The 20,598-nt window shown below is 42.7% G+C and overlaps 1 protein-coding gene across 1 annotated transcript; it reads left to right on the forward strand.

The window, feature by feature from the left end:
* Window positions 1-930: 930 nt before the first annotated feature.
* On the forward strand, window positions 931-19,979 carry LOC111152154 (TNF superfamily member 10). The gene is given in 6 exon segments (XM_022510510.1): window positions 931-970; window positions 973-1,154; window positions 6,824-6,961; window positions 9,810-9,852; window positions 15,884-15,988; window positions 17,657-19,979. Coding segments are annotated over 6 exon segments (960 nt in total). The 3' UTR covers window positions 18,109-19,979.
* The last annotated feature ends 619 nt before the right edge of the window (window positions 19,980-20,598 follow it).

Consider the following 20,598-nt stretch of genomic DNA (forward strand, 5'->3'; position numbering starts at 1 on the left):
GTGCCTTCGGCTCAGGTCATGATTCCAGGGTCCTGGGATCGAGCCCCGCATCGGGCTCTCTGCTGAGCGGGGAGCCTGCTTCCTCCTCTCTCTCTGCCTGCCTCTCTGCCTACTTGTGATCTCTGTCTGTCAAATAAATAAATAAAATCTTTAAAAAAAAAAAATCTCACTTCGGACTAAATGGGACTTAATTTTCAAGTTGGTGAGCAGCCCTTGCCCCATCCTCTGGTCCACTCCACTCTCCATGTCTGTAGCTAGAAAGGTTATGGGCTATATTTGCCAAGCAGCCCCAGGAAGCCAGGCATGAGTAATTAATTCATTTCATCCACCAGCTATGCTTTGGGGGTAGGTGCTGCTATCATCCCTACTTCATGGATGCTGAAGTTTAAGGACAAAGCCCTTAAAAACCCAGGTAGGGTTTCACATCAGGAAGCAGCAGGGCCGACATCTACCTGCAGGCAGTCTGAGCCCCTGAGGTCATTTGCTAAGCCCCACACCACGTGGCCTCCCAACCGAAGACACCAACCAGGCCGCTGAACTGCTGCACGGGGCCACCAAGTGACCTTGGAGAGATGACAAAGGAAGCTTCTCCCCCTGCAGCCTGCATCTCCGACTAGAGTGGCCTCTGCGGATGGTCAGATCTGTGGTCTGGCTCTCAGGGACCGGCTGCTGGGATGAGATGCAGCCTGGGAGCCCAGGAATGAGCACAGTCTCTGGGCAAGAGCACAGCCACAGGACCCCCAATGGGCCCCGAGCACTGGGGAAGCAGCTGTTTGTCCTAACACACAGCCCTGCCAGTTTTGAAAACAATTTTAATGTCTGTTTCCCTCCTTGGTCCCTGATATTCCCATAGAATGGAGAGAGCTTCCTGGAATTCTCCTTTCCCTAGCCTGTTGTTTTCAGTTTCATTTTGACTCTGTTTTTAAATAAATGAAACCCAAGAAGAGCTCCACCCCTGATCGTTGGTTCAACAGAATAACCCGCTGTCGGCTGCCTTTGCCACAGTGAGACTTGGACAGGATCACAGCGAGATGCAGGCCCCGGGGGGCCCCAGCCCTGGGCAGACTTGCGTGCTGATTCTGATTTTCACCGTGCTCCTGCAGTCCCTCTGTGTGGCCGTGACTTACATGTACTTCACCAGGGAGCTGAAGCAGGTCAGTACCATGCACATCCCTGACAGAGGCGCTCAGCCACCCCAGGGGGTAACGGCCTCTGTTTCCTCTTCTGGGAAAAAAAAAAGTTCCCTCTCTCTGCCTGTAGACCTTAACTGCTAACGCATATGATTACCGAGGACCTTGCAAAAGTTTAAGTTGAAAGGACTGTATGAACAGAGTGGGGTTACAGAACTCGTTCTATCAGCTCCTGACAGATGCAAAAGCAAAACTCCTAGCATATTTATTTTTTCCCTCTTCATCAGTTTGTGCATTTTATAATACTAGCAATTGAACTAAAAAAATCGGCACCAAGTCTTGGAGTGTCATTGGGTTTGTCTTTTTCCTCCAAGACATGGGGTGGGGGGTAAGTCCAATCTTTGAAACATGTTTTAGTTTGAGATCTGTGGCATTTCTGTGTGGACAACAGTGAAGATAGGAAGGACTGGCATTTGTCTGTTCCCTGGCCCCAGACATGTCATGCATAAAGTCTAGAATTAAGTCTGTTATCATATGGACTCCACATTTTATGTTCATGATAAAATAATTGAAAATAAAATGATTGCTCTATGTCTGTGGGTGGTCCAAGTGTGAATGCAGGTACATTTGACAGAGGGGGAAAAAAAACTTAGTACCATTTTAGTTCCTACATTCCTCAACTATATAGAACTTTTGGAATCATGAATGCAAAATTGCTGAAAATAAACCAAGCCAGCTTTTGGGTTCTAATGTATGTTTTGACTAATTGTGTATTATATAGTAGAGAACTGTGAGTTGGAAGGAAATTTGGACACCCCCCATTTTATAGATGAGGAGACTAGAGACCCCCAGACAAAATGACATATCTAAGCTCAGACAGGGCTTTGGAAGCAGAGGAGAACTCAAGTCTTTGGGCTCCTAAAACACACCTTCCTCCTCTACAGAGTGTTTATAGAGTTAACATATTTGCACCCTCGGATGCCCCCTGCATCCTGCCACATTACGATAAAGCAACATTCCATCTGCCAGCTGGCTAGGAAATGCAAGTAGAAGGGACTCAGAAAAATAGAAATTATCTAAATGCCATAGAGTGAGTATCTGTTATGGAAATGCTGTTTGCATACCCTGTGGAGCATACATCTGGTTATCTCAAATAGTTGCAAAATTTTCCTTTGGAGTTGGATGAAGTAGACTCTTGTTTGATTTGCAAGGAATTATGAAAATGAGGGGCTACCCTTGACCTGTAAAGTCAGCTTTGCTCTAGGGCACATTCAGAAGAGCCCTGGATATTTGTAACTAAAACATCTGTGAAACTATAAACATGCCTCTAGTTCTAAGTCCACCTGAGAGTCTGGAATACAGCTGTGTTCGTGAGTTTGGAGCTAGCATGTCCTAACTGTTGTTAGTTTTGCAGGATAAACAGAATGAGTCTGTCTCTATTGCACAAGCCATTCCCTCGGTTTGCTGACATTACAAGTTGGCCAAATTTTAAGACTGAATTAACTAATTATTGACTCATGCACTTCTCTGTGTATATGATCAAGTATTTTTTATTCAACTATAAAAATGGAAATTTTGAATAAAGCTTAACATCTCCCCACATGCATACATTTTTCTTAATTGCATAGTTATATATGGATACATATACGTATAGCCATATGGAAGAATTCATGGAGAGTGCCAGAAAGGGGGGAGAATGAACAGATCTTCAGCCAATACTGTGTTCCAGAAACTTGGCAAGATATTGCTCTATTTGATCCTTGAACTTGTAAATAGAATTACTGAGCTCACAACGAACTTGTAAATAGAATTGCCCTATTTTACAGATACATAAGGCACAAGGAATTAGATGATTTGCCCAAGATTATAAAACAGGTTAAGGGGAAAGCCCAATTTTGAGCCTTGGCATTAAATGAGTGCTTCATAAACTACAGTCGTAACTAGTGTTGAGAAGTCTCCTGCTGCCATCACCCTCTTCATCAGGAATGCTTGCAAGGAAAAGTGACTCTGCATCTCTTTGGTTGACTGTGTAAAATTTGGAAAAGCATATTTAATGGAAGAATTAATTTCCTTAAACAGATCAGAGATTCTACTTGGATTGATGAAAGTTCCCAGAAGGTAAGCTGAGCAAGGATTATAGAGAGCGTGGCCTATGCAGGGCTGAGGAGCTCTGATCTGACCTTCACACATAAGCACAAAGAAGCCTGTAGACTAGCAAGCCTGGATGCTAAATATGGGCTTAGCCTCTAAAGTTTATGTCTCTCTGAGAATATCTCGTGACAAGGGACTGCCTACCACTTTGGCATCATAGATGGGAAAGACAAAGGAGAAGGGGAGGCTTAGCCACCATTTATGCTGCTTGTGGTTCTTTATGCTGCTTGTGGTTCGCGGAAAATGATTCCTTAGAAACTCATGTCAGGGCAGGAGAGAAAGCCAGTGTCTCCACCTCGAAGTCTCTGAGCCAGCTGGCAAAGGAGTCTAACCTGCAGACCACAAGCCCTGCCAAGGACTGCCAAGGTTGGCCTTGGCCTAGACAATCACCATGTTTGTGATGGCACCAACAGCAGTCATGGTGGAAACCACCTGTCAGGGCTTCTGGGTCAGAAGAGCAGACGCTAGGTGCAAAAGCTCTCCGAGTGGCGTGCAGATGAAAATAGCACACATGACTCCCCGGCCTCCAACACCCAGATGTGGCTAATGAGAGACTAGCTCTGGTCTGAAGCATGCTTCAAGAAATTCATGCTTTGAAGTGGGAAGGATGTGGGAAAAAAGGACAGAGAGGGACTCATCACATTAATCATCATGAATCATTCTTGAAACAACCATGGTACCCCCTTACTCACGCAGCTAGTCACCAGCCCTGGCCAAAGCCTGGAGAAGAAACCACCAAATATGAAAACGCAAGAAACATGTGGGGCTGGGGAGGAGTGCTGGGCTTTCCCTTGGGGTTTCAATTATTCAGAAACCAGTATTCATGCATAAAATGTGTAGTAGGTGAAATACCAAAATGTTGATCATTGTGATCTCTAGACTGTATGATTAAGGATGTCTTTTTTCCTTTTCCATGTTTTATAAATTCTCTACCATGAATGCCATAAAAATATCTATGCTATCTATATATGATTTTTAGGTAGGCTTTAAAAACGTGACATTTTTATACAGTCTTAAGAGAAAACAACCATAGACGCAATTGCCCACATACAACCCTGAAAACAAGAGATATCATCGAGAGGTTATTTAAGAACTAGGATCAGGGTGATTTTAGTGGGTTTTTTGTTGATTTTTCATTTAGAAAAGCATTCTTTGCTTTTTTATATTTTGCAGATTGCCCATATACCACCAATGGTTCTAGGCTTCATTAAATTTCGGGTAACAGAGGAGTCACATTAGCTTGTCAGCCTCCCTCCCATGTAGGCCTAGGATCTTATGCGACAGGGTTCTCCCTCCCACCTCCTGGAGGTGTTTCTGGAAAATCCCCAGAGCGTGTCCAGAACCACTCAGCCGCAGCTGGTTCTGGCCTGGGCTGGGCCCTGCAGCATTTCCACCCTCTCAGACTCCCCTTCAGTTCCCAGGAAGCTTCCAGCTACCATGACTGCGGGGGCCCCAGGCAGCTCTCAGCTCTGCCTTCTCCTGCCCCTGGCCCTAGCTTCTCCTGTTCTTCATCTTTTTGTGATGAGAGAGCTTCCAGCTGCTGTGAAGTAAGAAAAGAAATCCTCCTCCTCTCTGTGTCATGCACACCTTTTCATGTCCACAAGTTATAGGCGTTTGTGAGCCTATTTATTCAGTTTCATCAGACCAATGTCTGGGCAGAGAACACCCATACTGGTTGTCCCGGGACAGGGTCCAATGTAGGTAACTTGCTCTTCCTGGAACCACCCTCTGGGCTTTGTACTGAATCCAGCTCCTCCTCTCTGACCCTCCCCACCCCCAGTTGCGGGATATGTTCTCCTATTTCTAAAGCATACCTAATCGAGTTCCTAGGAAATGCTTTTTAGCTCCCATGTATATTGGAGATGCAAGTAGATGTCTATAGGAGACGAGCATGGTGGGGAGAGAACAAATCAGTGTTGTTAACTCCACACAGCTTAGGCGGCCCCAGCTGTCACCATAGTACATCTACTAACACGAGAATGTTTGACTCTTGTAATTAAAGGCAGGAAGAAAGAAAGTAAACATCTATTTAAAAGTAAATGAATGTTCTGTGCCAGAGTCTGTGGAAGGAATTCGTCAACTCAGATTTGTGCTTTTGCACTTGAGGGAGCTTCGTCAAATGTCCGAGGGGCACGTGGCTGGGCCCAGAACAATGTGACTCTGACTGGGACCTCGCACAAACAAATTATTTTGATTTGGAATGAGATTGTCTTTTTACAGGAAGGAGCATCATTAAGTTTGATCTTTCCTTCAAGCTTTGGTGTCCCTTAAGTTCAAACAATAGATAAAAATGTCCATTTATTTCTCCAGAGAAAAGCAATTCAGATTTGCACAGGGAAATAACAGCTCCTCGATCCCAGTTGTTAAAAACAAAAACAGGAAAAAAGAAAAAAAAGAACTAATGTCTGACCTCGAATGGACTTCCCGTTTTCCTTTGTAAAATTAACCAGTTGTCAGCCTAGAATGTGCTGGATGGTTTGGGATGTGTGCGTGCACACGTTTGTGTTTGTGTTTGCGTGTGTGTGTGTGTTTGCGTGTGTGTGTGTGTGTATGTGTATTTGATATCAGGCTAGTACTTTGTTGACAGTTACCTGGCCATTATAAATGCTTGTTCTCAAACGGAAGGAGGGGTGAACCTTCAAATGGTGTTTCAAGTGTCTGTAGATGAATCCCTAACTAGTGTGGACATTTAATAAAACAGCGTTTAAGATTTCCAATGGAAATATATTCTAGATTCTACCATCCAGAGGAGTAGAATTCACAAAAGTAACTAGAATTTACTCAATACCAGAAGCACGGATTGAGAAAAAGAACATTACCTGCACCCCAAAGGCCCTGAAGGATTTGTTTACTTTTTTATTTAGGATCCTGGAATTTAAATGGACTCTATTGCCTACTGTTCATTTCTTTTCTTTCTTTCTTTTTTCTTTCGTTCTTTCTTTTTTTTTTTTTTTTATTCGAGAAAGAGAGAATTTGAGTGGGAAGGGGCAGAGAGAGAGAGAGAATCTTAAGCAGGCTCCACGCTGAGCCCAGAGCCCAGCACAGGGCTTGATCTCACAACCCTGAGATCATGACCTGAGCCAAAATCAAGAGTCAGATGCTTAACAGACTGAGTCACCCAGGTGCCCCTCTATTGCATACTTTATACCTAGGTGGTTTCCCATCTTTGAAATGGGATCCTCCCCATCCCAGAGTTGGAAATGATCTCAAAGATCACCACAATGAACCAGCTCAAAGATCAAATGAAAAACAGACACAGAAGAGAAGAAGCAGTTTGTTGAGGGACACACTGGGGCAGCGAAGGGCATTGTGACCCAGGCTGTCTGGCCCACACCTGTAACCTTTCCACCATATCCAGCTGCTTCCTTGTATTCACCAAACAAAGGACAGCATGCCTACTTCTATTTCAAGCCATGAGCTTATCTCAGGTGCCAAGACATCTTTGAATCTGTCATCCATCAGTTCCCATCACTTAACTTGTAAATGAACAAAAATAAAAAGCTCTTGTGCCTAATATTGTGTTCTACTCCATCTTAACCCAGATGCAGGACAAGTACTCCCGAAGTGGCATTGCCTGCTTCTTAAAGGAAGACGACATCCCATGGGACCCCCATGATGAGGACAGTATGAACAGCCCCTGTGGGCAAGTGAAGTGGCAACTCCATCAAGTTGTTAGAAAGGTAGGTGGGCCACCAGGTCCCTCCACTAGCAGGCGTGGAAGGTCACAGGACAGGGAACACTTAAGAGCATCGAGTGGAGATGCTGCATTTTGCAAAGGAGGAAACTGAGGCCCAGAGTATTTAAGTGATTTTTTCCCCAAATTCATAGAACTAGGAGAAAGTGGAACAGCACCAAACAGTGGGTCCTGGCTGACTCCTTGGTCTTGAGTTCACTCCTCTACTCGATCCTCCCCATCTAGTCTAAACTTTTCATCTCCCATCGTAGAAATTGAGGCACAGACAGGGCAGTGTGTTCAAGGTCACACGACAATAAAAGACATGTGTGATTTTTTTTGTTGTTCAGAAGACAGACGAAGCCGTGTACTGGTATTTTTATACTCTTCCAATCTTATTGATCTCTGGAATTAAACATATATTTATTTTTGTATGCATATAGAGATGAAGAAAGAGGAAAGGAAGAGGGAAGAAAGAGAAACTTTGAGAAATTGAAGGTGATGACATCTTGATTTATAGTTAATAAATAACCAATTACAAAATGTTTGTAGAAGTTGCTTAAACAGGATCCCTAGCAAAAACTCTCTGTCAGCAAACAGTTTATTTCATTAAATTACATAATTTTACCTTCTGCCTGTCCAGAAAGGTCAGGATGAGAACATGGGTATGAAAATAACTCTGTAAACCGTGATACAACATCATTATTTAAAAAAAAAAATGCTGGGGACATTCCTAGGGCAGGAAGGAGGTGTGTTTTGAAGATATGATTGCAAGCCCATTGTTTGGTGCTCGGTCTGTCTTTGCATATAAACTGTCGTGCTTGTGGTTAGGGCTCCAATTTATAACCCATGCAATCCTCACAGTAGAGCCCAGATGTCCTCTAGGATGCCATTTCTATGAGAAATGGAATCTGACCTCACGCGGAGGCCAGGGCAGGGCGCCCACTGCACACAAGCTGTACAGAAGCAACTTGACTCCATTGCCCCAGGTGGTCAGGTGCTGAGGACCAGGAAGTCTGGGGCTGGGGTGGGGGGCCGGGGTGGGGGTGGGGGTGTGGGGCAGGTGCCGGGTGGTGGGCGGGGAGTGGGGGCATCCTGAGAAGACTGAGGAATGGGACTCAGCAGTCCCTGGGGTTGGTGGGGGCAAACCCATGGATGGCAAGTGAGAGAAACTCAGCGCAAGAGCAGAAATCTGGAGCCTGAGGAGGGGGCTGGATGCTGGGGCCGGGAGTGGGGGGAGGGTAGAGAAGTAGTGGGAGTAGAATTCACATACCTCTTCCTGCTGTTCTCTCTCTCCCTCCCATTCTCCCACACTGCCACTCACTAGAATAGGGAGAGGCTGGGAGAGGACACAGATGGGTGGTCAGGATAGGGGGATTCCCATTTCCCATTTTTTTCAGGTGCCATTAATGGAACAGATTATTTTCCAGTAAACATCCTAAAATTCCATATGGTATGTCATTTAATCCTCAGAACAGCTCTTTGAGAAAGGAATCCAAACTATTATCTTCCTCTCCCTCTCTTTTTAAAATGTATTCATTTATGTTAGAGAGAGAGAATCTGAGGGGGTGGGGTAGAATCTCCAGCAGACTCATCACTGAGCGTGGAGCCCGACTTGGGGCTGGATCCCATGACCCTGAACCTGAAATCAAGAGTCTGACACTCAACTGACTGGGCCCCCTCTTACTCTTCTCCTTTTTTTTTTTTTTTATTAGATGAAGAATTTAAAGTTCACATCAGTTAAGTAACTTAAGCGAAGTCTCCCAGAGCTAGTGATTGACACATTTGCATCTGGACCATCTGACCAGACTGTTATTATTCTTTTATTCTGCTTCCCACACTACAGGAACTACCCTTCTCTCTTTCCTGCTGCTCCTCCTTCTTCCTTCCTTCCTTCCTTCTACTCCAGAATGAGAGAGAAAGAGAAACCATGCTAAGGCCACTGCTGGCTTCCCTCCTCCCCACCATGCCCATTGTGCCAGAGGTGAACCTGCCCTTATTGGGTCAGGGCTTGAGACCAAGGGAAAAACAGAGAGTTTCTGGTTTGGGGTGGGAGTATAGAGGAGGAGAGTTTCTGGCAGTTTCAAAAGGGACAACAGTTGCAGGAAAGGAGGTCAGTTGCAGGAAAGGATGGACAAAGGCCCAGGGGACAGAACTAAATGGAGGGAACTTCAGAAGCCACAGCTGCGCTCAGTATTAGCTCATCTAATAGAAAGATTAAGGTTTCCCTCTTTCTTACTGATTTTTCCCACAGGTTAGTACAAAGAAGGTGATGCTAGCTGTTTAGAAAAGGTATTGGCATGTGGTAAAACATGTTTATGTGAAGAATGCCCTGGCCGCAGGTTAGAAACGAGAGAATGGCACAGTATTGCCAGGTCCTGCCTTGGTGGGCTCTGTATGTCCAATGTGCCTTACACCTTGAGGCTTGGGTCTGCCCAGCCATTCAAAGCCTCTGAACACTGTTCCGCAGTGCACTTAACCCACACACTTGCCTGCAGACTCACGCCCCACATGGAGAAAGCGAGGAGGCCTGGGGGCCACATCCAGTAGCCACAAGGAGGTTTGGGGAACATTAGCCTCATCTACCTTGCCAGATGGCACCTTCCTCCTGGGCCGGTGTGGTCTTTGAAGGCCCCCTCCAGAAACAGAACTTTCCACAGCTGCCTCTGCCTCAGTGTTCACCCCAGCTCCCACCCTACCCCACGCAAACCCTGTGCTTGGACATCTAAAGCTTCCGAGGTTCCTCTCTGGCGTAGAAAGGACATCTTAGACATCAGCAAGAAGGGCCATAGACATTCTGTAGTCAGTTGAAATTTTTAGGGAAATTAACAAGCTTTATTCAATACTGTTTGCAGATGATTTTGAAAACCTATGAGGAAACCATTCCTACAGTTCCAGGTAGTATTTTTTGTTTGTTTGTTATTTTAATTTTCTGCTGTAGACTTCATCATGGGGTGAATGGCTCTCCAGCCCTTTTCCTCCACTCCCTTCCACGCATCCCTCCTCAGACTGTGATTCAGTGTCTCAAGCCACTTGATTCTATCTTTCTCTTTGCATTGGCCATTAGGAAGCTTAGAGCCAAACCTGGGGCCCCAACTGTGGTCAAAACTTTATTTCTTCTGAATCTTGTTTTCCCACCATGAATTTCCTTTTCACCTCAATTTCTTCAGTTATTTATTTTTTACTTTCAAATGTGTTGTAAGTAAGTCATCTAAATCCTTTCTGGAACATGGCTGAAAGTAAGATAAATGAGGGCCCAACATGACCCATCTTCTCTGCTTCTGACCACTACGAGGCTCTATGACTTTCTTTACGCAAGGGCCTCTCGCTTTGTCACCTTTCCCAGCAATCATTTACCACCCCCCCACTTCTCATCCTGTGGTCTCTCAGCCACGGCCACCTTCCTGTTCGCGGTCAGCAGCCTACTTCACCCCACATTCTCTTTGAGGGCTATTACCCAGGCTGCCTTCTTCCTGGCTTCTCATATAACTAACTCCTTTTCATTCTCATCTTATCATCTCATCACCTCTTCAGGGAATATTCCTCTGCCTACCTTTCTAAGTAAGTTCCCCCACACCCTGCTATTTCTATCACATTTTCTTATGTATTTTCTTTTATTTTTATATATATATATATTTTTATCCGTGTGCTCTCTGATTCCCTACTAGATTAAAGATCTGCAAAGATTGAATGCATGTCTGTTTCTCTCATCTGTCTATACCTAGTACCTAACTTGATGCTCGAAACCTAAGAGATTCTTTATCTCCCTGGCCCTGAGGGGTAACACCTTTTGTGTATGTGTGTATGTGTGTGTGTGTGTGTGTGTGTGTGTGTATTTTGATTGAGATGAAATTCACATAGCATACAAATAACTTTTGGGGGCACCTGAGTGGCTCAGTTGGTTAAGTGGCTGCCTTCAACTCAGGTCATGATCCCAGGTTCCTGGGATAGAGGCCCACATCAGGCTCCTTGCTTATTGGGGAGCCTGCTTCTCCCTCTTCCTCTGCCTGCCTGCTGCTCCCCTTGCTTGTGCTCTCTCTCTCTCACTATCTCTTTCTCTGTGTCAAATAAATAAACAAATAAAAATCTAAAAAAAAACAAAAAACAAGTAACTCTTTTTTGAGGTATCATTCTCATTTTATTTTTTACTGAAATATAGTTGACATACAATATTATACTTCAGGTGTATACCATAGTGAGTTGACATTTACATATATTACAAAATGCTGACTACAATAAGTATGGTTACTAACTATCACCACACCGAGTAATTATAGTATTAGTGACTATCTTCCCTATACTGCATTTTATGTCGCCATGACTTTCTTGTTTTGTAACTGTACCTCTTAATCTCTTTCACCTGTCTCACCCTTCTCCCCAACCCACTCCCTGGCAGCCACCAGTTGGTTCTCTGAATTTATGTGTCTGTCTTGTTTTGCTTGTTGGTTTGTTCTTAGATTCCACATACAAGTGAAATTTTACATTATTTGTCTTTATCTGTCTGACTTATTTCACTCAGCATAATACCCTCTAGGTCCGTCCGTGTTGTCTCAAATGGCTCGATTTCCTTGTCTTTTACGGCTGAGTAATGTTCCATTGTGTGTGTACCACAGCTTCTTTATCCACTCATCTATGGGTGGACACTTGGGTTGCTTCCAGATCTTGGCCCTTGTAATCATGTTGCAGTGAACATAAGGGAGCATATATCTTTTCAAGATAGGGATTTCATTTGCCTTTTCTTGGGATAAATATCCAGAGGTGGAATTGCTGGATTGTATGGCTTTTCTATTTTTAGTTTTTTTGAGGCACTTCCATGCTATTTTCCAGAGGGGCTGCCCTGATTTACCAGCAGTGCCGTGGGGCTCCCTTTCCCCCACATCCTGGCCAACACTTGTTGCTTGTCTTTTTGTTATTAGCTGTTCTGACCGGTGTGCAGACAGCTCATGGTGGTTATGACTTGCATTTCCCTGATGATGGGTGATGCTGGGCATCTTTCCACGGCAGGGCGGGAGCAAGTGTGGGGGGACGCTGGTCTCGGCCAAGCTGCTGTAGAGGGGCTTCTACCAGGAGGGACAGAGTGGGTGGGGCAGGTCCACAGGGCAATGCCAGGACCAGGCAAGGTGCTAGCAAGGTTGGTGGAGAGAGTCAGAACTGGCACCGGTCAAGCTGGCTAGAGAGAAGGAAGGCAAGAGAAAAGGCCGCCAGCACTTCTGTTCCCAAAGAAACTTCTTGTAGATCCTTGCCTTTCTATCACATGCCCTGAAGTTAGGAAGAAATCTCCTTCACATCTGGCCCAGGCACTTTTGAATCCACTGCCTCTGTGCTGGGTCTTGGAGTGAGTTTGTGTGCAAGCCCTTTGAAAGCAGAGTCTCAGTTTCCTCCAGCCCTCTGGCTCTCCTGGAGGTGAGCCCCACTGATTTTCAAAGCTGGACATTGTGAGCGCTGGTCTTCCCAGGGCAGGCCCCAGGTGGGGGAAACAGTGTCCCATGTGGGGCTTGAATCCCTCGCTCCCCAGGGGGAGTTTCCATACCTATGTCTCTCCTTACTGCTTGTAGATCACCTTGCCTTGCAGGTGAGTCCTGATGAGACCTTGACCCTGCCCCTTTCAACTCTTCTCCATGTGGCTTTTTCTTTATATCTTTGACTATGAAGAGCTGTTCTGCTAGTCTTCAGGTCCTTCTCAGAGAGAATTACTCTATAGTAGTTGTCTTATGGAACCTCGGCTGGATCCTAGTGGAAGAACCAGGCACTGGAGACCTTGGAGGATGGGAGGTTTATTTAATACTGGCAGGTTCAGAGGAGAGTAATCTCCCAAGGTCAGCCACCAGCACAAACAAAGGGGGTAGTTTATACACTTTTACTTCTGTATCTGTGCCACTTCTGTATGCTTGGCAGCCAGGCAGGAAGGAAAACCCGGAATGGCCCTGCGGCCAGGACTGGGATTCCCCTGCGGGATTGGTCGGCCACCTTAGAACACAGATTTCCCTTATCAGTTGTAGCCTTGATGTGTCCATGGGAGGATGTGAGCTCGGGATCCTCCTACTCCACCACCTTTGAGAATGTTACGCTCAACCATTTTGAAGGCCCAATTTAGTGGCAGATAGCACATTCGCAATATTGTGTCACCTCCCTCTCTCTCCACATAGAAGGCTCTTAATACGTATTTTTAAATGAATACATTAGTCAATAAAACTACTGGATAAAATTTGCTACTTTTTCACATTTGGCTCACTGTAGCCCCATTTTCCCATACTAATGGCCATGGAGGCCTGAATACACATACTGGAGACTGCCGTCCTGGGGCACACCAGCCTGGCAGAGAAGAAACCGTTCTCTAAGTGTTGCAAAGATGTCTTTCTACTTTTCAACTCTCCTTTTTCGATACCATAAGCTTCTTCATTGCTTAACAACTCCCATTTTTCTTTATTAAATATGCTTTATGAAACATGAAGGATAAGATCTGTTCCCAGGGTCTACGCATTCTTTCTGAAAATTTCCATGAAAGTGGTAATCAGAACAGTGAACACTCCCCTTCTTCTGATGAGGCAAAACCGATCCCTGGTCTACAGAAGATGCATGTACTATTTTCAGTGTTGTAAGAAGAATACTCTTCTCTATTCATCACACTAAGATGTAGAAATCAGGTACTAATCAGTAGACGAAGGTGCATTCATGACACACAAACAGACATATTCACGGGTTCCTTTTCCACATGTTGTCTGCTATAGCCAGTAGGAAATCTTGTCTTTGTTTGTTTGTTTATTTTTAGAAATGTCCTCTTTAGAATTTGCGTTTGTGTTTAGGCTTCCCTGAATCTTCACAATGACCTCTAAATGTAAGATATTTATAATTAAATTCATCTTCTGCATATTTTAAAACAAGGTGCCAAGGTCTAAGGGCAGGCAAAGCATTATGAATTATTAAACAGTAGAAGTTAAAGGTGAATGGACACATCAACCTTGAAAGCTGAGCATTCTGTGAGTATTATGTAGTTGTCCATGCATCCCCATGATACATTTGGTCTTCAGGACTGTACAAATGCCCATCTATCCTGAATTAAGTAACAACTTGTACAAGATGGGTGGAAGAGATTCTTATTTCCTATTCATTCCTTTCCTGTGAAATTTTGCCACCTCCTTTCTGTTCCTCTTCCTCCTAGCCTTGATTAAGACCTCCTGTTCTCAGTCCTGATCAGTTACAGTCTGGTAACTTGCCAGTCTCCAACCCTTCCAACTTCTACCCATCAAACCTTACTTTGAGATAGGATAGCCTAAAGCACAACACATTATCTCTTCATTTCCCCTACCAAAATCTTTCAGAGTCCTACCGTGTCCTATATAATCCAAATCTCTTAGCTTAACATTCAAACCCTCCATCATTTGGCTCCCCATTTAAGCCTGAATCTGAACCCCTTCTATGCTGCAGCCCTCCAGGAATGCTTTGTGTATCCTGCCTGTGGCCCCTGTCCTCGATCTCTGAAAATGCCCTTCTCTCATTCTTTCCCAAGTCTGCCCATGCTCATCCTCTTCAGATCGTTATCCTTACGCCTCAAATATTTGCTTGCATTCATTTGTCTCTAGTTCTTTCTCCTTGCTCCTAAAGGGGCGCCTGGCATAGATGTGATGGGCACCTTGGTTTGTTGGAGTAAACCTTAGCACAAAACCCTCCCCTGACCTCAGTCCTCCAATAAAGAGGACTCTTTCCCTCTTCTGAACACCCATCACCCTTTATTTATATTTATTTATTTATATTTATTATTATGTATTGTGTGTGTGTGTGTGTGTGTGTGTGTGTATTTGTATTTCTCACAAGTAAATTTTCACTGTCTAGTTCATATCTCTCCTAAAAGACAGTAAGTCCTTTGAGGGCTCAGTCTGTGTAATTAGTGTTTAAACAGTGATTTGCAACCCCTCTCTATTACAGTGTAGTACCTCATTGCTGGCAATGTTTTCTTTCTTTCTTTCTTTTAAGATTTTATTTATTTATTTGACATAGAGAGAGAGACAGAGAGAGAGACAGTGAGAGAAGGAATACAAGCAGGGGAAGTGGGAGAGGGAGAAGCAGGCTTCCAGCGGAGCAGGGAGCCCTATGTGGGGCTCGATCCCAGGACTCTGGGATCATGACTTGAGCCAAAGGCAGATAGGTGTTTAATGACTGAGCCACCTAAGCACCCCTTGGCAATATTTTCTTGATGATAAAATATCATTTATTGTAACCAGTGTAAGCACACTGGGGAAGTTTGAACTGATTTTCTGAAAAGGGGAGTTTGCTGAATTTGTGTATTTAAAGGCTGCTCCAAAGTACTGCAGAAAGTGATCAATAAGTCTTATTTGCTTATTCTTATCTAGTGAATTAGTGACTTTATTTTTATATACTGATTATCATGACCAGTATGCCAATTCATGTTTCCTTTGAGGGGCCAGGCGTGGGGGATAACTGTTGGATACCAGTTTGTAGCATCTATGGACCGTTGTTCTCACCATTGCTCCTTTAGAATCAGGATCGCTCTGTTTCTATATATAACTCAAAGTGGAAATTCATCAGTGCTTGGTTATTTGTGTATGCTGAATGACTCAGCAGAATTATTACATGTGCCCAGCTATTTATTTATTTGTTTGTTTGTTTGACTTAGAAAGGGCCAGAATCTTCATTTTGTTATATTCTGGATGGGCCTCACCTTTGAGATGCCAGTGAATTCTAACCCAAGCTACTGCTTATTCTTCTCATCTAAAATACTTTCAAAATTAAACATAAGCAGGAATCGATGGATGATCCTATTAAAATGTAGGCTATTTTGGTGAAAACCCATACAATCAACTTTGGAAGCCCAGTGTGCTTACAATGTCTGACCGACAGCAGTTCTGAATAACAATGTTTTTGAAAAGTGGTTTGACAACTGATAAAATTCTTTATCATTTTTCTTTTTTAGAAAAACAGCTAAATATTCCTAGCCTAGTAAGTGAAAGGAGTTTTCAGAGAGCAGCAGCTCACATAACTGGAAGTAGCCGGAGAAGAAGCTCGTTTCCAGTTCCAAGTAAGAGAAAAAACAAATATATGGCTAAAAGGAAGGCAATGGAAAAATTTGTCCCAGATAGTTTACTCTTTTAACTTGTCTATGAAATGTTGATATGGTTAGCTACAAAATGCTCGGTGGTAATGGGGGCTCAGATTGCTTCTTTTCAGAAGCAAGATTACAAGACAAATGGAAAATTATGTGGTGGGAGAACTTTGTCTTTGAGTTTCCCATACTCATATTTGTGCTTTTCTTCTTCTTCCTCAAAGTAATTTCTCTCACTCCCATCAAATCTTCCTCCTCTTCAAAAGTTCTAAATCAGTTATTTACTTTCACCATGAGACACTAGGTATTCCTTGTGGCATTTGTATTTGGTTGAATTATGGGAAGCTGCCAATATTTGACCATTTTTCACTCACAGACATGTCAATTTCATAGGGTTTAGCCAAATATGATAAGTCTATTTCTTACCTGAAGAACTGTTTTCTACGCAGTGCTGTAACAGTGAAGGAGTCCTGTGGTCTAAATCCCCATGCTGGAATACCAGCTCCTCTTTACCTAGATATATGTTTTGAGCAAATTACCTAATCAAATCAAGCTTCAGTTTCTTCACATACAAAGTAGAGATAATCTTTACATCATAAAATGCTGAAGATTAGCACAGGCGAAATTCTTGTGTATTTTAAGTACTCCATAAATAGTTGCTTTTCCTATTATGAAAGGTTTCATCCCAAGTTAAAGAAATTTCAGATGTCACTTAAAATATGAAAAGATTGTGGGATTTTTTTTTCACTTTTTGGTGAGGACAGTTGTCTTCCTGGTATTCCTGAATTCTTGCTTTATGAATGATTGACATGTTCTGCCTATGAGTGAGATCGTTATTATAATGTTACTATTTACTACTCAAACAAGAAAAACTTGTTTTTACACTATTGAAAAACTAAATTTTGCACCAATCCTGGAGATGGGTCCAAAGTTTAAAGGAATATCATATTTTAGAAGGGCCCTTTTTCACTCAAAGTCTTTGGGAGTTAAAGATCCAAGGGTCTGAAGATCTTTAAATCTGGGCTCTCTTTGCCCAACCGTGTGCCCTGTCTTATTGTGGACTAGAAATGCTTTCTGCTTGAATGGTGCCATTGACTCTGGATTGTGGAGAAAGACCAAGAAGGAACCCAAAGAGACCCAAAGAAATTGCAATAAGTTCTGAGCTCCAGGCTTAAGGAAATAGATATGTTTCTTTTGGTTTCCTTATTTGTTACTCATTTGAACTCACCAGCATAGGAAGGTAGGTAGGGGTGTGGGATAGAAGTTCTGCCCAAGAGTCAAGATTGCCAATTGAGTTAATCATCTCCTAAGCTACAGTTTACAGCTGAGTGTGGCATAAATAAAAACCTTTAAAAAATAAAAAAATAAAATAAATAGAGCTGAGTGTGGCAGATGTGGCCTAAGTGGTGGATGAGGTGGAAAGTAAGGGACTTCCAACAGATCACAATCATACAATACCCTCCAGATTCCTATAAGACTGAAATTTGGAATCCTTGTAAGATTGAAGGAGCAAGCAGTTTATATTAGATTGAAAGTCTTCAAAATCCCAACCCAAAAATTGGCTAGGCACAGCTACTGAGATCATTCTTACCTTTGTTGCAAACTTCTTTCTTTTCATTTTCTTTCTCCCTGAACTTCATCCAGGCTCCAAGAATGAAAAAGCTTTGGGCCAGAAACTAAACTCCTGGGAGTCATCGAGAAAAGGACATTCATTCTTAAATAATTTGCTCTTGAGGAATGGAGAACTGGTTATCCATCGAAGGGGGTTTTATTACATCTATTCCCAAACATACTTTCGGTTTCAGGAACCTGAGGAAATTTCAGGAACGAGTTCAACAGAACAGAACAAAAAGAAAAACAAACAAATGGTACAATATATTTACAAATACACAAGTTATCCTGACCCTATACTGCTGATGAAAAGTGCTAGAAATAGTTGTTGGTCTAAAGATTCTGAATATGGACTCTATTCCATCTATCAAGGTGGGATATTTGAGCTTAAGGAAAATGATACAATTTTTGTCTCTGTAAATAATAAGCAATTGATTGACATGGACCGAGAAGCCAGTTTTTTCGGGGCCTTTTTAGTTGGCTAATTAATCTGCAAAGAAAAAACAATATTCTCTAAGTGACCCTTCACAAAAAGTAAGGAAATCTGAGCAAAGCCGCTTCAACCGGAAGACCCAAAAAGCAACACACGCTTCTCTAATATCTCTGAAAATGACCAAGTCATTTTAAGAAAGCAAAATTCCCAAAGACCTTTCAGGGGTCTACAAGATATCAGTTTGCTCGCAGAAATCTAGAAGATTCTGTTTCCAAACACTTGTGTAGCAATCAACAGCTGTCTTTATTATCTACTCTTGTGAGGATTCCAGAAGAAAGATTAATGATCCATCTCTTTTTTTGGAGGCTCCATACTGGCTGTGTGGAGCCCAACACGGGGCTTGAACTCACAACCCTGAGATCAACGCCTGAGCTGAGATCAAGAGTCAGACATTTAACCAACTGAGTCACCCAGGCCCCCAGTGATCCATCTCGTAAGTAGTATATCACCTTGGTCATTTCCAGGTTACCATAACGGACAACAATGAGAACCACTAAATGGTCATGATATTGGGAGGTAGCCTCTGTCAATATATGGGATGTGCAAAGGGTGTTTGCGTCATGCATGACCTTACAGGAGTTATCTCATACACCTGGATTTGATGGAGATAAGAACATTCTACTCAAAATAATATCATTTTGTTTAAAAAAAAAAAAACTAAATTTATGCTCAGTGAACAAGGAATTACTTCTGAATGGCTTGTGATTTTCACTACCAAAAGTCAAGCTGACCCAAAGTACTGATAATATTTTTGATAAAGGACTCCATAACGAGTGAACAGCTAATCAGAACAAGGGAATTTGGTCTCATGGGAGCAGGAAGAGAAATGGGAAAGTGGAAACACCAAACACAGGTAAATTCGCAGAGAAGAGCCTAGGAAAGATCTGATCCCCATCTCCCACCCCCTACCTCATCCTCCACTACCAAATGTCATTGTCTAGTATACATCTGCTTAAGGTTGAATCAGTTATTTGCCTCAGCCAGAAGAGGAGCAATTGCTTTTATCTGCCAAAACTGTGACACAAAACATTTTATTTCACCATTTAATCTAGCCAGTTGGAAAAAAATTAGTTGGAGTATTTGTCTAATCTCTTCTAACTGTTGTTCTAAACGCAGCATAATTTATACTTCGGGGTTGTCTGCTCAAACGTTCATTTAAACGTGTCTGATCCAATAGGTCTTTCTCAAAAAAGTCTCCTTTAAACTTAAATTTACAATACCCTGCAGATACCTGGCACTTCTGGCCCTTCTCACTCTATTTTCTATAACACTAGTTAAGTTTTTACATACTGACAAATTGACATATTTGTTACTCTGTGTTTTAAAGCCTGCCTCCTCTCACCAGAATATAAGCACTGTGATCACAGGGCACGTTTTGTCCTGTCCCCATCTGTAACCTCAGTCCCTGGGACAATGCCTTAACACAGCACCCACACAAAATACATTTGTGAATCGATGAATGACTGAGGGAATAAATACTTAATCATACGGGAAAAAATTTTAAAAGCATCCTCTGCCTTATCCCTTATACTGAAAAAAACTTTGAGGAATTTCAAAAGTAATCTCCAAGTGAAGAAGACCTTCTTTTTAAATAACTTTTTAAGATTTAACTTTTAAGTAATCTCTACACCCAATGTGGGGCTCCAGCTTACAACCCCAACATCAAGAGCCACATACCCTACCGACTGAGCCAGGCAGGAACCCAGAAAAAGACCTTTTAAACAAGGATTTAAAAGTGAAAGAAAAAAGACTACAATGTGTGTAACATAAAATCTTGAAATGAAAGAGAAAATTTTTGCTCTATATTTTTATACTAAATTTTTAAGATGTTACTTTTTCAATAAAGATGACATATTAAAATGTGTAATTTTTGTTTAATATTTGTATTTGTCTTATGGTACCAAGATTATTAATACAGAAAAAAGGACTTCTCATCTCTTTTTCATGATATCTTTTATCTGATGTTTCTTACAGAAGAAAGGAATTAATTTCTCACTTTTTATTTAATGTGTTAAAATCTTAAAAAAAAAAGAAGGAAATTTAGAAACAGGCACACAGAGAGAAGACCAAGTAACAACAGAGGCAGAGATCGGAATGATGGCCATCACCAGAAGCTGGGGAGAGACAAGGAAAGATTCTATCCTGTCTCAGAGGAAGGATCTGAGACCTAGAGTCTCAGAACTCTGCTGACACCTTGATTTTGAACTCCTGGCCTCCAGAGCTGTGAGAGAATGAATTTCTGTTGTTGAAAGCCACTCAGTTTGTGGCACTATGGTCCAACAACCTTAGAAAGCTAATACAGATTTTCATACTATGTCCAAGAAATCTTTTTAAAAAAGATTTTATTTACTTATTTGGCAGAGAGAGACAGAGAGAGAGGGAACACAAGCAGGAGGAGTGGGAGGAGGAGAAGCAGGCTCCCCATAGAGCAGGGAGCCTGATGTGGGACTCGATTCCAGGACCCTGGGATCATGACTTGAGC

This window comes from Enhydra lutris, unplaced genomic scaffold (assembly GCF_002288905.1).
Source record: "Enhydra lutris kenyoni isolate GAN:26980312 unplaced genomic scaffold, ASM228890v2 scaffoldscaffold2, whole genome shotgun sequence".
Taxonomy (NCBI): Eukaryota; Metazoa; Chordata; class Mammalia; order Carnivora; family Mustelidae; genus Enhydra; species Enhydra lutris.